The sequence below is a fragment of the Dendrobates tinctorius genome, unplaced genomic scaffold, assembly GCF_039654945.1.
Source record: "Dendrobates tinctorius isolate UK_male_01 unplaced genomic scaffold, ASM3965494v1 ptg000029l, whole genome shotgun sequence".
Lineage (NCBI taxonomy): Eukaryota > Metazoa > Chordata > Amphibia > Anura > Dendrobatidae > Dendrobates > Dendrobates tinctorius.
The window spans coordinates 3,905,488-3,925,427 of NW_027361697.1; the positions used below are offsets into that span (position 1 = coordinate 3,905,488).

The 19,940-nt window shown below is 44.4% G+C and overlaps 1 protein-coding gene across 6 annotated transcripts in view; it reads left to right on the forward strand.

Moving 5' to 3' along the window:
- Nucleotides 1–19,940, forward strand: part of RASAL2 (RAS protein activator like 2) — a 284,068-nt gene that overhangs the window by 192,059 nt on the left and 72,069 nt on the right. For 5 of the 6 annotated variants that reach the window (XM_073571305.1, XM_073571302.1, XM_073571304.1 and 2 more), the window contains one exon: nt 15,898–16,004. In XM_073571305.1, coding sequence (XP_073427406.1) covers nt 15,898–16,004 — 107 coding nt within the window. Of the gene's footprint in view, nt 1–15,133; nt 15,231–15,897; nt 16,005–19,940 lie in introns of those variants that run through there. The other variant, XM_073571306.1, reaches the window with a different exon arrangement.

Genomic DNA, 19,940 nt, shown 5'->3' on the forward strand with positions numbered 1-19,940 from the left:
TTCTCAAAGGCGTAAAGTCACGTTTGATGCTTTTTATGTCTTTTTTTTTTGTACACTTATTATATTTCCTTTTGTTGGTTTGTTTTACTTGTTTATTATAGTATTTATATGTCAAAAGTTTTTTGTGCTCTTTATCTTTAAGTGTAGACGCTAGATAATTCAGAGTAATGGCTCAGCCGTGCATTAGGTATTGATTGCAGTCCACTTTGCATCAGAAAGGGTTAATACCGCGAAGGCGAAATGGATGATGGTCAATACATCTTTGCTCTAGTGATTATAGATTGTCAGAGGAGGCTTCAAGTTGCTTTATCCTTCGAGTTTTGCTTCCGATCTATATTTTTCTCTCTTCTTTACAAAAGATTTGTTGCATCCTTACTGGTGTTGTCACTAAATTTTGCTCCTAGGGGGCGCTGTCATTAGTTTTAGGCTTTTAATCCCCATAATAGATTTCAATGCTCGATCACCTGTAGAATAGGCGAGTTGTGTTTCGCCTTCTTCACATTTGTGCTTAGGCAGGGGCTCCATGTAAAGGGATCTTCATTTTGTTTTCCCATGGGTGTAACTTCTCAGACCTGTCATGTTATAATTTCTGCTCAACTAATATGTGCTGTAATAGATTCTCCAGCACGTGTCTTACTGAGCTTAATACCTACCTAAATAATTAATACATGGTGAAGTGATAATTATTGGGAAATTAAAGCTCCCTCATCTTCATTTAGACTTTATCTTTTAATTATCTTTTTTTTTTTTTTTTGGAATGTTTTATAATTGTTTTTTTTTTTTGCTTTCGATTATATGAGCAAATCTGTAAAAGTGGAGACTTGACTATCCATATAAAGGGAAAAAAAGTCACAGATTGGGGGCTGCTAAAACAGAATTTCTGCATGTGAACAAGAGCTTGATGACGTAGGTGATAATGTAGTCTTTCACATGATTTTTTTTCTTTTTTTTTTTTATTCCCGCGAACTGTCATCATTGCTTCACTTTAGATGAACACTTGCCGCGTTTGATGAGGACACCCATTAATATTTTATAGAAATGGGGGGGGGGGGGGTTCTCACTGTACCTAAGGAAAACACAGATGTAAAGACCACGTCGATAGTGTGCGTTTCCTAGACCATTACAGTTTTTAGAAATTTTCAGAATATTCATCCATGGACAGCAAAAAAAAAAAAAAGTAGAATGCAAATGCTTAAAGGGACTTTGTCAGTTAAAAATGACTATTCAGACAAAGGACAGGCGCTCGGTGCACTCTTGGCATGGCCAAACAGTTCAGTGCACCTGCTTCTTATTGTTCCTGGAGAAAACAAGTGTTGTTAATTAAGGAAGAACGGGTGGATGTAGATACAAAAAAACAAAACAAAATTGTGTGAAAGTGCTCTAATCTGATCAGCCACACCAAGGGTGCATTGGGCTCTTGTGCTTGGTTTGAACAGTCATTTTGTGCTTGCAGACTTCCCTGTAAAGACCTCATATTATCCTGGCCTGGCATTATGTCAGATTCTCACCTCTCGCACCAGTGGTCGCTCCAGCGATGTGTGCTTCGGGCATCCTGGCACTGGCGTGACGTTATTATGCAACGTGAGCCCCGCAGGCAGTTAGCGGCCACTAATGGGTTGCAGTCCCCGCGTTTCTCTCGGATAAAACTTAGACGTCTGTGGAAGGTGCGAGTGCTGACGATCATTAGCGGCTGCCGATTGGCTTCAGAGCTCACATAATGTCACATGCGCTCCAGGAGGCACATTGCTGGTGCAGGAAATGAGTATAAAGTTTCTTTTTGTTTTCTATGCAGCATTGTTGCATTTAAAGGGAATCTGTCAGCAAGTTTTTGCTATGTAATCTGACAGCAGCATGATGTAGAGACAGAGACCCTGATTCCAGCGATGTATCACTTAGTTTACTGGATGTAGCAGTTGTGATAAAATCCTGTATAACTCCGCCCACACCACTGATTGGCTGCTTTATCAAAATACAGTGCACACAGAAAGTAGCCAATCAGTGCTGGGGGCGTGGTTGGACCAGGAGTCACGAGGAACCTAGTCCTCTAGTGATTAATCTCCTGCTGATGAAACACTGATTTTATTGAAACAGTAAAACTCAACCCAGTAAGTGACAGATCGCTGGAATCAGGGTCTCTACCCTACGTCATGCTGCTCTCAGATTACATATAATAAACCCTGCTGACAGATTCCCATTAAAGGAGTTGTCCAGGTAGTGGACATTTATTTGATATATAAGGTAACAGGAATGGTGTAAAATTTTATCTTTTCCCTCGAGTTGTGTGACCGGGACTAGAGGCTACATTACTAAAGTCTATGTAAGCACTGAATACATGAATTGTGACCTGCATTACTGCTGTGTAGTCTGTGGGTATAACGTGGTGCTTAGCGCACATTTTGATCAAATTGTTTGAGCCCATCTGCCAACGACAAGGGACCTCTCTAAGTAGGGGCCTACACCTTTCTTAGGTACAGGCATACAAATTTAGAGGGCAGGTAGGATCTAGCTCTAATTACTCAAACAGCCTGGGACGGATGAGAGGAGGGTCGCTCAGTATATTGGGGTCACATAAATGATCAAAATGTGGGTGCAATGCAGATCACAAGTCTTATAGACATTGTTCACATTTACTTTAGCGGTCTGGGTGCAGTTATATTTGTTTCTATGTTGCTGCAGTGCAGTCAGTGCAGCCTGATTTAGTTTTGCCAGGAGGTGCTTTTTTTGTAGCCTAAATTACCAATATTTATGTGGATGTTTAGCTTCATTTTCATGCAAACGTAGCAGATCGGAGTTTGTTGTGACCTAACAATATGTTCTCTGAAAACGACCATGTTACCTCTGCATTATCTCAACCTGCTCCATTACTAATTGGTTACACTGCAAATTCAGCTCTGCTACATCCGCGTTTCATTGTTAGTTGTAATCACCAGCAGGAGGCGCTGTGTGAAACCCGTGACATGCAGCTTGGGCATGGAGATGGTTGACGTTTCGCAACGTAGAGAAAATGCATCCAATTATGGGTTTTTCGTGAGTATAAAGCAGCGCGTACATAAATGTTAAATATATATTTTGCGGCTCTGATATACTTAAAGGTTGTCCAGCCTTGTGGTATTGGTGATCATCAGGATAGATGATCATTATTAGGTGTGTGGGGGTCCGAGACTTGTCCTCCCCCCATCCATCATCTGTCAGTATGGTGTTGGGGACAGCGCCTTGTAGTGGTTGCTGTTGAGAACTGCAGCATGGCTCCTGTTCAGTTGTAGAGGTTGGTGACATTTAGTTTGCTAACTTTTTATTTCCGCCATTGTTCCTTCAGACGACTTTATCTCATTGGAAAGCGCCAACTAATAAATCTGCAAATCCCTTTTTTTTCAAAAAATGGGGGGGAAAAATGCTTTACCCTTAAAAAAAAATCACTTCTAAACTTGAGTCACTTGGTGCCTTTCTTCTGCGTAACTTGCTGTCGACTTCCTGGAGTGAAATGTAATCCACCATTAGTGGCAGTCAGAGACGCCATGACGGGCTGCAGGTAATGCAGGCGGGTTTTTTTGAATACAGCTAAAATAGAGAGATGTGCTTTCAGTTCAGGAAGCAGGATCAATGCATGATGGGAAAGTAAGGTCCAGCACCTATAGTGCTGGCAGAATGCTGACGAGGAGGATCTGAAAAGGAATGAATGGCAAGTCACCAAGCATAAGAATCCGGACATTTCCTGGACTTAACAGACTAGTATGTGCACCAAAAGCAATTGTAAAATTGTAACTTGTTGATGGCGCCACAACAGCATATTTTTCTACAGACTTTGGATGCAAGGACGAGTACACTCGTGTTGCATCCTGTATCCGAGTCTTGATGCGTGCTTCCAGGACAATATTGGTTGATGTCAGCGTCACATAGAATATGTAGCACGTCTGACAATTATCCTTACCAATTTTTTATTGTATTTTTTTTTTTTTTGCTCCAATGCATATTAATTAAAAAATATATTTTTTAAATAATTGAGCGATTTGACATTACAATGTCACGTTCCATCCTTCTGCATAAAACAAACCACATAAATGTCTAGGGTTAGTTTTTCGATGTTCATTTTACAAGTAAATTCCGAGGACTGTCGAGTGTCGGCTGCTCACCTAAGACTCGTGGGTATCTGCATCTGTCAGATGCCGCAGAGACGGAGATGTAATTTCCTGCCTCCCCGTGGGATGGGTGTTTTTTTTTTTTCTCTCTATATTCTGGAACTTTTATCACAAATAATTGTATCTATTAAACGGCTCTGTGATGTCGGCATTGAATATTTATTAGGACCTTGTAGAAATTAGGCATCTAAAATAGACTCCCGGGACTCTGGATTCTCATTTGTGGAGTGGAGAGGAAAGAAGTATGTTGTTAGTAAGGCCTGTTTCACACTTCCGTTTGTTTCCATCAGTCAAAATCCACCGTTTTGCAAAAGAAACGGATCCGCCATTTTTTTTGGCGGATCCGGTTTTTTCCCAATGACTTGCATTAGCGGCGGATTTTGACGGATGGTCATCCGTTGGATCCGTTTTTTGACGGCTCCGACAAAATTTTGGCATCCGCTTAGGCCTTGACAGAAATTTAACCAAATCCCGTTCTGGCGGCAGAAAAAATTCTCTCGCTCTCTCTTCTCTCTCTCTTTCTTCTTCTTCTTCCTTCTCTCTCTTTCTTCTTTTCTCTTTCTTCTCTCTCTCTTCTCTCTCTTTCTTCTTCTCTCTTTCTTCTCTCTTCCTCTCTCTCTCTTCCTCTCTCTTCTTCTCTCTCTTCTTCTCTCTCCTCCTCCTCCCCTCTCTCTCTCCTCTCTCTTTCTCTCCTCTCTCTTTCTCTCCTCTCTCTCTCTCTCCTCTCTCTCTCTCCTCTCTCTCTTTCTCTCTCTCTTTCTCTCTCTCTTTCTCTCTCTCCTCTCTCTCTTTGTCTCTCTCCTCCCCAGGCAGCGGTTCCTTTAAAATTCTTCATTTGACGGATCCTTTAAAATAACGGTCCGGTGACAAACGTTGTCATCAGTCCAAGAACGGATCCGTTGTCCGCCATTTTAGCGGATTTTAACTGAAGCAAAAACTGATGTGTGAAACAGGCCTTAGGCCTCTTTCACACATCCGTCTGTCACCATCAGAGAAAGGGAGAATTTTTCACCGCCAGAACAGAGTTTAGGGTTAAATTTCCGAGAAAGGCAAATCCTCCGGGCATGTGAAATGTGGATCCTGCCGCCGAAAAAACGTTACATGCTTCGTTCAGGCATGTCGGCGGACGCCAAAATTTTGGCGGATCCGCAAAAAAAGTATCGAACGGATGGCCATCCGTCAACATCCGCCAGTAATGCAACTCAATGGGGAAAAAAACGGATCCGCCAAGCAAAATGGCGGATCTGTTTTTTTTGCACAACGGCGGATTTTGACGGATTTAAAAAAACTGATGTGTGAAACAGGCCTTAGTCTGCCAGAAAATTCCACAACGGACGAGACCTGACAGTGATGTGTGCGCAGGATCCCAGAATCGCTAAGGCAAAGAAAAGTTGTCCGGACCCTCCAGTTTTGGCCTGGACCAATGACTATCTAATGCTTATGGGGGGCTACCAACTCTGCAACAACAGGTGATGGTGGGACGGAGAAGGAGCGAGACGTAGAAGGATCGATGCTTTTGTGAATCGATCTCATCCATTCAAATCTACGGGAGTGGGGGAAATAAATGAATGCTCTCGGAAGCCTTCGGTCTGGGATCCAATTTTCACTGATCCTTTTTTGTGGACACTGTTGTGTAGATGTAGCCTGAATGAAAGTGGGGGAATTAAATCAATACATTGTTACATCTTCTCATATCATCTTTCTTCGTTTTCATCCATCCAATCATATAAAATACAGTTGTGCTCAAAAGTTTACATATCCCAGTAGAATTTTTGCTTTCTTGGCCTTTTCTCAGAGAATATTGTTATTTATTATTTATTTATATAGCACCATTGATTCCATGGTGCTGTACATGAGAAGGGGTTACATACAAATTACAGATATCACTTACAGTAAACAAACTAACAATGACAGACTGATATAGAGGGGTGAGGACCCTGCCCTTTCGGGCTTACATGCTACAGGATGGTGGGGAAGGAGACAGTAGGTTGGGGGGTTGCAGCAGTTCCGGTGTTGGTTGAGGTGATATCTCTGGTAGTGGTGAGAGAGAAGGAGGTAGCGGGGATCATTGCAGGCTGTAGGCTTTCTTGAAGAGGTGGGTTTTCAGGTTCCGTCTGAAGGATCCAAATGTGGTTGATAGTCGGACTTGTTGGGGCAAAGAATTCCAGAGGACAGGGGCAATTCGGGAGAAGTCTTGGAGGCAGTTGGATGAGGAGCGAATAAGTGTGGAGGAGAGGAGGTGGTCTTGGGAGGACCAGAGATTACGAGAGGGAAGATATCGGAAGATTAGTGCAGAGATATATGGAGGAGACAGGTTATAGATGGCCTTGTAGGTCAGTATTAGTAATTTGAACTGGATACGCTGAGGGAATGGGAGCCAGTGAAGAGATTTGCAGAGGGGAGAAGCGGAGGAGTAGCGAGGAGAGAGATGAATTAGTGGGGCAGCAGAGTTAAGGATGGACTGGAGAGGTGCGAGGGTGTTAGCAGGGAGACCACAGAAAAGGATGTTGCAGTAGTCGAGGCGGGAGATGATGAGGGCATGCACAAGCATTTTAGTAGATTGAGGGTTGAGGAAAGGACGGATTCTGGAAATATTTTTGAGCTGGAGGCGACAGGCGGTAGAAAGAGCTTGATGTGCGGTTTGAAGGACAGGGCAGAGTCAAAGGTTACTCCGAGGCAGCGGACTTTTCTGGTACTGGGGAAAGCGTGATGTCATTAATTGTTATAGCTAGGTCGGGTAAAGAAGATCTGTGAGATGGAGGAAAGATGATGGGTTCAGATTTGTCCACATTGAGCTTGAGGAAGCGAGAGGAGAAGGCGGATATGGCTGATAGACACTCTGGGATTCAGGACAGCAGAGAGGTGACGTCTGGGCCAGAGAGGTAGATCTGAGTGTCATCAGCATAAAGGTGATACTGGAATCCGTGGGACTTTGAGTTGCCCCAGACCAAGTGTATAGATTGAGAAGAGTAGGGGTCCTAAAACAGAGCCTTGGGGGACTTCAACAGAGAGAGGGTGGGATGAGGAGGTAGTGTGGGAGTGGGAGACGCTGAATGAGCGGTTGGAAAGGTATGAGGAGATCCAGGATAGGGCGAGGTCTTTGATGCCGAAGGAGGAGAGGATCTGTAGTAGGAGGCAGTGGTCAACTGTGTCGAATGCAGAGGACAGGTCTAGAAGCAGGAGTATAGAGTATTGTCCATTTGATTTGGCTGTAAGTAAGTCGTTAGTAATTTTGCTCAGGGCTGTCTCAGTGGAGTGATGGGAGCGGAAACCAGATTGTAGATTGTCAAAGAGCAAGTTAGATGATAGGTGGGAGGAAAGTTCAGCGTGGACTTGCTGCTCCAGGAGTTTGGAAGCGAACGGGAGCAACGATATTGGGCGATAGCTGGACATAACGGTTGGGTCGAGGGTTGGCTTTTTAAGGATAGGCATGTTTGAAAGCAGAAGGTAAGGTACCGGACATTAGTGATAGGTTGAAGAGGTGGGTTAGGGATGGGATAAGTGTGGTGGTGAGGTTGGGGAGGAGGTGGGATGGAATGGGGTCAAGTGCACAGGTTGTGAGGTGCGATTTGGAGAAGAGACAATTAAGCTCCCCTTCAGTGATGTTGGAGAGGGAGGTTATGGGGTTTGGTCATTGGTCTAGTATACAAAGTTACAAAGTGGTTGTGGTGGGTGAATGATTAAGACTTGCCTTGTTTGGTCAATCTTATTTTTGAAGTGTGTGGCAAAGTCCTCGGCAGAGATGAGGGAGGTTGGAAGGGGCAGTGGTGGGCGGAGGAGGGAGTTAAAAGTTTTGAGTAACTGTTTGGGGTTGTAAGATAGGGAAGATACGAGGGTTGTGAAGTAGGCCTGTTTAGCAGAGGTGAGGGCAGATTTGAAAGCGAGTGTTGCCTGTTTGAATGCTGTGAAGTCGTCTTGCGAATTTGTTTTCTTCCAGCGCCGCTCTGCAATCCTGGACACTTGCCGGAGCTTTTTAGTGGTGTTATTGTGCCAGGGTTGTCTGTTGATACGTCGCATTCTGCCATGAATGAGAGGGGCACCTGCGTCAATTGCTGATGCAAGAGTGGCATTGTGGAAAGCAGTGGCACTGTCTGTGTCGTGGAGTGAGGATATGGGTGCCAGTGGTAGAATAGAGTCAGAGAGTGTGTGGGTGTCTAGGTGTGCAAGGTTTCTGCAGGGGTGCGCGTGTTACTGGATATGGGTGACAGGTGAAGAGGACAGGAATGAGAAAGTGAGTAGATGGTGGTAAAATAGAGGGAGAGGGGAGGTGGTGAAGTTAGAAAGAGAGTAGAGGCGGGTGAAGACCAGGTCTAATGTGTGTCCATCTGTGTGGGTGGCTGAGAAGGACCACTGAGTAAGTCCAAGGGATGAAGTAAGGGACAGGAGTTTGGAGGCTGCTGACTGAAGGGTATCAGTGGGGATGTTGAAGTCACCCATGATGACAGTGGGGCTGTCAGTTGAAAGTAAATGAAGAAGCCAGGTAGAGAATTGGTCAATGAAGGAAGTGTTTGGGCCTGGAGGTCTTTATATGACAGCCACTTGGAGGTTGGAGGGAGAGTAGATGTGGACTTCAAAAGAGGGGAGGATAAGGGAGGGAAGAGGTGGGATTGGGTTAAAGGTGCAGTTGGAAGAAAGGAGAAGACTCACTCCTCCACCATGTCTATTGCCAGGGCGTGGAGTGTGGGTGAAGTGGAGGCTGCCGTAACACAGTGCAGCAGGGGAGGCGGTGTCAGCCAGGTTTCTGTGAGGTTGAGGAAGGCAAGATTGTGAGAGAGAAAGAGGTCATGAATCACATGGAGCTTATTGCAGATGGAGCGGGCATTCCAAAGTGCTCCCGAGAGAGGGAGCAGGGGGTTGGGTGTCAATGACACAGGTTTTAAGTTGGAAAGATTGCGGTAGTTCTTATTAGATAGGGAGCGGTAGGAAGGGGTAGTAATGGGGGGTATGAGCTGTGGGGGTCCAGGATTGGGAGATATGTCGCCAGCAGAGTGAAGGGAGAGCAGATGGGAGAAAGAGAGTGGGCAGCTTGTTTTATGTTTCTTTCGGACAGGTTTGAGGTTGAGGAGCAGTTCAGTAGAGGAGGTCAGGTGGGGAGGAAAGAGGGAAGGGGAGATGATTATTTGGTTAGAGGGTGCTGGGGTTTGGGGATAGCGAAGGAGAGTGAGGATTAAAAGAGAAAACACTGTGAGGCCATATGTAAACATGGTGAAGGAGTAGGAGGGTGAATAGAAAAGCTAGATCCAAGTAATAACAGGTGCTTACTCAGCAGACATGCCCAAAAGAGACAGGTACATAGTGTGGGGTCCTGACTCCTGCTGTGACTAACTGCCGTTGTAATAACTGCATCTTCACAATACTTTTGCTGCAGGGAGACATGTGCCTAACCCCGCACACGTGCCCCCCTAAGAAGCATCTGAATATATAGGACTGAATGGAGGATCAGGTGAGAGGGATTGTGGGAACTGATTTGGGATAAATTACCAATTGGCTAGCACACCAGGGGATGTTAGACATTCAAAGGCACAGGGCCTGGCTACATCCATATGCTAGTAACACCTTTCACCTGATAACATCAGAATATGAATGATAACACCAAAACTTTTTCTCCACTCGTGGTTAGTGGTTGGGTAAAGCCATTTATTGTCAAACTACTGTGTTTTCTCTTTTTAAATCATAATCACAACCCAAAACATCCAAATGAGCCTGATCAAAGGTTCACGTACCCTGGTGATTTTGGCCTGATAACATGCACAGAAGTTGGCACACATGGGTTTGAATGGCTACTAAGGGTAACATCCTCACCTGTGAGAAATGCCAGGAAAATTTTTCAGGATTCAAAGAAAAACCCACAAATAACATCAGCTGAAATACTGGACTCTCTGAAAACTAGCGGCGTGGCTCTTTCAAGATGCACAATAAGGAGACACTTGAAGAAAAATGGGCTGCATGGTGGAGTCACCAGAGGAAAGACAGACATTACTGTGCAAATGCCACAAAGTATCTCACCTACAATACGCAAAACAGCACAGAGACAAGCCTCAAAACTTCTGGTTTTCAGAGAGTGATTGAGCCCTTAAAGGAAATCTGTCAGAAGTTTTTTTGTTATGGAATCTGAGAGCAGCATAATGTAGGAGCCGGATTCCAGCGCTGTGTCAGTGCTATGAATGCTGAGCTGTGTATAACCCCACCCACACCTCTGATTGGCAGCTTGCTGACAATGTACACAGGAAGTTGCCAATAAGTGGTGGGGAGGAGGTTACACTGATTGGCTAGTCTATTTGGCACGTGCCACCTTGTCCTGTAGTGATAATCTCCTGCTGATAAAACACTGATTGTATTGAAAATTGAGCACACAGCCTAATAAGTGGCACATCCATAGAATCAACCTTTCTATCCCTACTTCGTGCTGCTCTCAGATTAAATAGCACAAATCTGCTGACAGATTAAATTTATTAAAAGTTTTAGGACCCCAATTCAAAATTTATGCTGGGGCACAAGTACAACGACAATGTCTGCTCCATTAACGTGTATTGACTAGTGATGAGCGAACGTGCTCAGATAAAGTATTATCTATTCTCTGAGCATGCTCGGGTGCTTGCCGAGAGACTTCGGCGATTTCAAGTAATATGTTCGTGTCCCCGCGGCTGCATGTCTCGTGGCTGTTCGACAGCCGCAACACATGCAGGGATTGATTGTCTAACAAGCAGGGAATCCCTGCATGTGTTATGGCTGCCGAACAGCCGCGAGACATGCAGCCGCGGGGACTCGAACATATTATAGCGCGCCGAATGACATGGAGTATATAGCATGGCTATGAGTCAGTAACCACTTGTCACTTCCATCATCAGATGCTAACGATCGAGCATTTTCCCCTTACCAGTAATGATTACACTGTGTAATACAGCAGCGAGCTTGGAAATACACAATGGTTTTACATTGATCTGGCAATCTTCTAGAGATCATAAATATTGCAACATGACATATTGAGCGACCTTCCAGCTTGTCGATATACACGAGCCTGCACTGCTATATCTCCGGGTCGGGTGATCACTGATCATCATAACTCCCTTCATACACTAAGCTCCTCGGAAACAAAAATAACCCAACAAAGTATAACAAAAAAAACAGCAGATTGGTGCTAAATCCTGATTCTGCGCTTTTCCCTGACATCTATCCCCATCATCACCGGCTGATCTGTTGCGCAGTGAGGCTTTTCCTTTTCTGCCTTGGTGTCATTTGTCTTCATGTTACTTGGCTCCTGTTTTCTAAGGTTACATAATGTTGGGTTGACCTTCTGTAAAAAAAAAAAAAAAATTCTAAAACACGATTTGCTCAAATGGATCTGGCTCTGGCGACCTTCAGGCACAATGCATTTATCTCCTTGTTTTAAGTAACGTTTCCATGTCAGATAACTAAGGAAGAAGATCCAATTATCCATCCTGGTCTCTTCCTTCTATGATTCCAAAAGCAGTAAAGAAGGAGATGATGGAAGTCTCGGATGATGGGGTGGTTCTTCCAACCTGTAAATTGTGCTATTAGTGTCGTTGCTTCCGTGATTTAAGGCTCTCTATAGGCAGCGGTGGTTACACGCTCGGTGGTGGGAAGCATTGCACCACATCGATTAAAAGACCACCAAGCTAGAAAGCTTTCACATGCAGGTATGCAAGCGTGTCAAAGGGGTTGTCGGAGATTAGGAAAAGGCTTCTAGGTCCACTCTTGTCTGCTTGGCTGTGTCCGGCACTGCATTGCATCCAACGTCAATTGAAACAGTCTAAGCTGCAATACCAGGCTTGGCCCATGGCAAATGGTGGTGCTGTTACTGGCAGAAGAAGCAGCTCCTTTCTCTGTCATCTAAATTTTTTTTTACCTTTTGTGAGAATAATTTCCTCCGATTCAAAATTAATCTCTGTGCAGTCCCTCGTTTGTTATGTTGTCCTTTGGGAAATACAGTTGCGCTATAAAATCAATTGAACACTCAGGTATTTACTATTTGACCACATTTATGTGCTGAAAAATATTTTAACAGCCACAGGGATTTCTGAGCTCCTAGTGAAAACCTATAGGGACCTCTTTACATCCCTCATTAAGGATGAAAATCTAATCGCAAGGATGATTTTTGGTAAGTTTTGGCAAACCGGGCCCTGGTCCAGTGGTCACTGTACTGTCAGACAACAACTTCATTTGTTAGATAATGTGACTATCAATAGATCAGTCCAAAGTGCCGGGCACTAGATGTTTTGCTTTTTCCAAGCCTTGGCCCACTGCCTGTTGTTGGGTCTAATCCACCTCCAGCTGCAGATACTCAAGAGACAGGTTACATGAAGTGATGGCCAATTTTAGACTTTCTCTGCTCCTGCTCTCTCGTCTTGTCATACTGCATGAAGACATAACTGAGAGGCTTTTGGTATGAGGTAGGAAAGGACTAACTCTTGGAACTGAAAGAGGTTCCAGCACCTATAGTGCTGGCAGAAAGTTAATAATAAGGATCCAACACTCATTCACCAAGCTACAGAGCACGTGGATTGGGGGTGTTCCTGGACTTATTAGACTTTATGGCCGACACAAGCAGTTTTTCTGTGTCGTCGAGGATGAGGGTAGCAAGATCAGTCTTTTCTCCAGGTTTTGTGGGAAAGGACATTTAAATGCGTAACAATGTGACTCTTTCCATGTCTCTCTACATTTCCATGTGGCGTATTTATTGGAGACTTTTTGTACAGATAAATGTAAAGTAGTAAATGTTTTCCTGTCTGCAGTAAGTTCTGTTCTGCTGTAGAATAGCTAAAATCCATGTCACTATCCACTTGATTATTTTGCAGATTTTTTTATGTAGTTTTGCTGCAGATGCTTTCACAGATTTTTTTATTTTTTTTTTATTTTTTGTATTTATTTGTTTTCATTATTTGTAGTTTATGAATTCCTTACATAGTTTTGTAGTCTGGTCTGTTATCACTATGCTCCGTTCTGCTGAAGTCATTAGTCACTTTGGATAATGGTACCATTCAGTATTATTTTTGGTATTTTTATTTCCCGATCTGTGTACAAGGTTAACCTGCCCTGCTTGGACTGCGGCACAGACTGGACAGTCCCTCTCGTTACCCCTCTTTTATTAGACTGGACAGTCCCTCTCGTTACCCCTCTTTGATTATACTGGACAGTCCCACTCGTTACCCTTCTCTGATTAGACTGGACAGTCCCTCTCATTACCCCTCTTTGGTTAGACTGGACAGTCCCTCTCGTTACCCTTCTATGATTAGACTGAACAGTCCCTCTCATTACCCCTCTTTGACCATACTGGTCAGTCGCTCTTCTTACTCCTCTTTGATTAGACTGGACAGTCCCTCTCGTTACCCCTCTTTGATTAGACTGGACAGTCCCTCTCATTACCCCTCTTTGATTAGACTGGACAGTCCCTCTCTTTACCCCTCTCTGATTAGACTGGACAGTCCCTCTTGTTACCCCTCTTTGATTAGACTGAACTGTCCCTCTCTTTACCCCTCTTTGATTATACTGGACAGTCCCACTCGTTACCCTTCTCTGATTAGACAGGACAGTCCCTCTCGTTACCCCTCTTTGATTATACTGGACAGTCCCACTCGTTACCCTTCTCTGATTAGGCTGGACAGTCCCTCTCGTTACCCCTCTTTTGTTAGTGCTCATTTTTGTGTTTGTCGGTTGCCAGTTCCTTCTTTCCCAGGACTAAGTGCAGATGACAAGAAATGAAATAGAAGCCATTGAGCCAGAGGAGGGCTGCATTGATTTTGCAGCAGGTGATAATGCGATGGTAGCGAGCCGGTGGTGGACGGTTGGGGTGGAAAGAAAGACATCTAATTTTGGAAGAGCTGACATGGTACAGATTTCTCTCCCCAGCTCGGAGGAACCGCAGCTTGGGCTCAACATAGCAACAACTTTCTGTTAGCTGTGCATGGCAGGCAGCTCAGAATATATTACAAGTGCGAAGGACAAAAAAAAATCAGCAATGAGAAACATTGAGTCTGCCAGTGATATGCAAGATAGAGCAACCATCCAGCCCGGAGGACGAGCCCGAGCGTCAGGCTGGTAATAGTGGAGCCAGGGACTGCTGCACCTTCACGTAACAAACATCCCTTTCTCCGGCTGCTGAGTGAGCTGTAATTTTGCAGAGGAGGCAATTATCGAGGAGCATTAAAGGGGGGAACTGGACTATTGTGCTTTTATCCAGGACGCCATGGAGATTGTGTTTGGATGAAATCTTTTTTTCTTTTCTTTTGTCGTCTTTGACTTTCTTTGCTTTATCTCTGCTACAATATTTCTCTTTTTGAGTCTTGGGTCCCGTTTTTCTTGGGTATCGGGTATATCTGAGAACCTTTCCTTTTCCCTCTCTTTGGAGTCCTGGATATCCAGGTGCAGAAGGAACAATAGTTTTCAGTTGCAGTTTGCTCTTCCATAGTATTTTCTTTTGTGTTTATGTTGTGTTTTCTGTTGTTATTAGACTCGTACGTTTTTATGTTCCTTTTTGTGCCACCGATACATTGAGCTTTCCATGTTGCTGTAATTTATCGATTGGTTAGGGTCGGGGCTTCTTATATTTACCTCCTCGGAGCCTGTCATTGCCTGGACAGCCGATCATTTCTCTTTTCGGGGAGAGCCGTTCTGCACAGGCTGGCAGCACTTTCTGCTTATTGTTTGCACAGACACTTTCTCCCATGAACGCCGGAGCGCTCCAGCATCTGTAAATAGCTTGATGTCTAATGAGGATGTGCAGTTCAGGCGATTGATTGAATAGCTGCAGTCTTGTGTTGTATCTGCTTGCGTTCTGCACACTGGCAGGGGAGGGGGAGCAGACGGATCGGATCCTGCTTCTTTCAGAATTGGAAGTAGCACGGATCCCTTGGGCCAAAAGGCCGGGATTGTTCATCGTCGCTGCACCAGATTCCCCCGGAAGAGTGGAATATGCCAGGCTGCCCGGGCTCGGCGATCACTCCTGCCATTCCCGAGGACCGGTACAGGGCTGCGTAAGATATAAACCCGGTTCCATGTGTGGGATTCTTTGTTGCATCTCAGAAGTTGGATACAGCCCAACCTTTGACGTAGAAATGGGTAGCACTTGTGATAAAGGTACTAAAGAATGTGGCCGACTTCTTTTCTTGTTTCCTTTTGAGCATGTGCAGCGTCCCGAAGGCTATTTTTTAACCCTTAATCGAATAGTTTAAATGACATGTTAATTCCATGCATTGCTTATCGTGATACATGCAAACATCTTTTTCGATTGTGTGTATTGTTTTTATTGTTTTGGGGGGGTTTTTTGCATTTTGGTTTGTCTTGTGCATTGAGCATTGCAGTAACTTTTGTTTTTATGTGTTTTATCTAATGCGTAAAATCTTCTTAACAAGTGTGTAACGTCATGGCAAGGCAGAATGCTTTGTATACGGAATTTCTTTCCTTGTTCTGCTCTTTTTTCGATTTTCCAAGTTGTGCACAAGTTCCAGTGAACTGTATGTTAGGAATTCACCTGTTAAACGCAGCAAGGTGCATTCTCCTCCGCTCCCAGAGATGTGTATTTTTCAGCGTCTGCAGAGCTGGTTTTTTTTTCCTAATTTTCTTTGCTCGGAGGAATCCAACTGTGAAATGTAAAGACCAATTATCTTTTCACCCCGGACACTCAGACAAAAAGATGCTTGCTATTACCGGTCATGAAGTTGTCACTCTTGTTCTGGGTGCCGAATGTTGACAGCTTGTCTTTTTCTCACGTCTTGTCTTTCTTCTCGTTCTTTTCTCTCCGCAGAGGTGCCAGCCGAGAGGTCACCGCGAAGGAGAAGTATCTCTGGGACCAGTACGTCCGACAAGGCCAACTCCATGGACCCTGCAAGCACCTCTCCTTTTAAAGTCCCCGTAAGTGGCTTGTAATGATTTGTGTTAGACGTTGCTTTCCCGAGTGTGCTGCATACAGATCGAGCCGGCAGCGGATCTGCAGCATCATATGGGAAGATACTGCTGCATTCATTTAGAAAATGGCAGAGAAACTCCGGTCAATAATTTGTCATTCTTTGCTGCACATCCATCACATGTACCGTCATGCACGGCACTGGACACCAAGGTAGAGCCATGTACCAATATCCCACGTGGGTGACAGATGCCGGGTGGCAACTACTAATGGCAACAATGACAGTTTTGCAACCACTATGACATTGCATAACGGTGCCATTCAGTTTCCAGCCCCTACGGCAGAGTATAGCGGTATTACTAAGTCAGTCTGCAGTATTCTGCAGGTAGCGGAGGGGTTAAGCTGCTTTCTGCCATTAGCATAGTTTAGTAGCTGGATGGAAGGAGCAGGATGTCGGGTTTCTCTGCAAGTAATAACCATCAGTGCCCAATCTGATTAAGAATCACTACGGCGGTATGATGGTACATAATGCCCCTAGTAGTGTTAATACCGATGCGGCAAGGACCTACTTTTGTCTAGCAGAGAGTGTAATTGGATGTGAGGGAATGCCGTCTGCCGCTAGCTCCTCTGGTCCTGGGAAATGTAACAAAAGCCAACTCAGTCAGCTAAAGTGAAGGTCAGGAGAAACCTGCTGAGATGTTCCAGCTGCCGGTGCTCCTATCTTCCGCAGTCCCAGCTCTCTACCCACCTCTAAGTGCCCGGCCGGCACGGCAAGTGCACAATATGGCGGTATACTCGACTACATTGTGCCTGTAGTGGTATGGCGCACACTACAGTTTCAAAAATCCCAGTCGCCTCTCCCCTAAAGAATGGTAGTAATATTAATTCACTCTATGGCAGCCAACCTCCTGCAGCACTTGGCACAATGCAAAAGTCGGAAACATATCAATTTTGGCAAATCTTGTGCGACCGATATCACGAAGCCGCTTTGTCCCTGGACCTCATACGCTAGCGTCAGAGGGGTGGGTGTCCCCGTATGTACGACTAGCATGGCTGCACGTGGACACTTGGCACCAATGAAGGGCATGGCAGCGATGGAAACCTGTGCGAGCAGGAGCTTATGTTCCATGTACTGGATGCGTCCACGGCCCGGGATGCAGCACAGTTAAATGCCACATTTTAGACATATTAATAGAAAGTGGATAACCCCTTTAAGAGAAAAATAAAGAGTATTTGTAAACAAATTTTATTACTCATGGATTTTAGGACAAACTTTATCCACATGAATAGCACCCACAAACCGCCCCCTGTTTTCATGTTGCCGGAATATATTTTTTTCCTTTATGCGACTTTGCTTGGAAATGGCGCTGAGTAGTCAGATGTGGATTAATCCTAAATTTGCGTCGGAAACAAAAGAATCAGCCCTGGATTTATGCCTCAGCTACCACTATTTTATTATGCTTTTCTTATATAGCGCCATCATGTTCCATAGCGCATTACAGACTTTATTATCGCTGTCCCCATTGGGGCTCACAATCTACATTGGAAGGACGCCAGAGAACCCGGAGGAAACCCATTCTAACATGGAGGGGAACATACAAACTCCTTACAGTTGTTGTCCTTGGTGGGATTTGAACCCAGGACCCCAGCGCTGCAAAGCAAGAGTGCTAACCACTGAGCCACCATACAGTGCTAACCACTGAGCCACCATACAGTGCTAACCACTGAGCCACCATACAGTGCTAACCACTGAGCCACCATACAGTGCTAACCACTGAGCCACCATACAGTGCTAACCACCATACAGTGCTAACCACTGAGCCACCTTTCCGTTCTAATCACTGAGCCACCTTTCGGTTCTAATCACTGAGCTGCCCATATGCTGTTGACAAAGCATGTAAAAACCTCTGTGTGAACGTGTCCTGATAACGCACCCACAGCCCTCCTCCGTGTCCAGCCCTGTTTGGCGGTATGTATCCGTACGCTCCGTCAGCAGTTGCAGTGAATGTTACGGGCGAGGAAAAGGTCAGAAATCACTGGGGAAAAAAAAATTCCACTACAATGTTTAAAAACATTCTTGAAAAAAATTATTACAGTCTGATTATTCATAGATTGAGAAGTATGGGAGAGATTCTTGCAGCAGCATATTGGACAGCGCCTTCTGTGAAAGGCATGGCTGCCGCCATGTGATGGGACACGTTACCCCAGGACTAGGGTGTAAAATCTGTCATCTGCGTATCAGTATCACTACGATAATTGCACATTGATGTGATTCTGCTGGATGAGGCATCATGTCCAATCATATATGGATCCCATACTAAGTAGCGTCATCTTATATGTAGTCAATGGGTTTTGGGTGCCTGGAACGGGTGCACATCTGCAATATCTGCGGGATAAGACCCCCATAATCTATAATCCATGGTGTAAAACGCACGCACTGCAGATTGGGTTACGTTGTAGTGTTTCCCCAGAATCTTCCTTCCTTTCCTTCTACATTTTCGGTTGTGAGGCGTAGCCGAACTACAGATGAAATCCTAATGGGGGATCCGGATTGCTGGGTCTCCGCTAGTTGACATGTGCTAACATTACAGCCTTAATTGCTTCCCATGGAACCTGCCGCCGGTTTGAGTGACAAGTTTTTGTTCTAAAATGACGTCTGGCCGGGTTTAGTCCCACCGTTGCGTCTGATCAGCGGTCTCGCAGGCTGTTTCTTATGACGCTTGATCAGCAGACGTTGGTCTGACTTAATGAGATCAAATCGTGGAAATTTCCAGCTAATATGATGATGTTTTTATGAGAATGCTTTTAGGCCCAAATGTGGTGCCATTTAATACGGCGGCTACAATTTTGACAGCTGCGTTATGACAGTCAGAATGTTTTTTTTATGGGACCAAAAAAAATAAATAACATAAACCTTTGATATGATTAGGATCCTGCTGTTCTTTTTTTTAACACTCATTTTCTATGCAGTAGGGGGCAGCATTTTATAATTTGCATGCACACACCCTTGGCTATGGGCTTTTGCTATAGACTTTGAAACGAGCATGATATAGGGGCTGAAACCCTGATTCCAGCGATGTGTCACTTATGGGGCTGCTTGGTGCAGTTTTGATTAAAATCCCAGCCATTTCTACTGTAGATGTAGAGATGCTCAGAATGCTGAGCTGGTTATAACCCCGCCCACACAACTGACTGGCAGCTTCCTGTATATGTTGTTAGCAAGCTGCCAATCAGTGATGGGGAGCAGGATTACACAGATTAGCTGGACTGCCTGGCACATGACACCTAGTCCTACAGTGATAATCTCCTGCCGATAAAAGACTGATTGTATTGAAACTACAGCACACAGCCCAGTAAGTGACACATTGCTGGCATTAGGGTCTCAGCCCCTACATCATGCTGATCCCATATTAAATAGCAAAAACCTTCTGACAGGTTCCATTTAACATTTGCTTCCCTCCACATAACCATCATCCGTATGGACAGTGAACAGATTGTAAAATTAGAATATATGTAGAGCTTCTTCATCTGTATGCTTTTTAGATTTGCCTAGTTAACCTCTCACATACGGAATCCCTGCGTTTATTCCCTACAAAGGCTATGTTCACACTGAGTGCTGCTTTTTTAGACCATTTTCTTTAAATGGACCCTTTCCAAAATAATCCCCCAAAACCTATAAAAAAAAAATTTGACCTTTTCATTTCGATGGGAAGCACCCTTTAACGATCATAGGAGAACTTTTTTGTAAGAGGCTTTGAAAAACATTTGGTGGAAGAAAGAAAAGTTCATGTTGCTTTTTTTTTTTTTTTTTTTTTTTTTTTTTAAGTGAGCCCTGAAGGAATTTTCTCCAAACTTTGCACTAACAATCACAAGGTTGTAAAGAAAAGTTTTGGGAAAAGAATTCTTTCAAAACTTTTCAGGAAACATTTCCCATTCAATTTCCA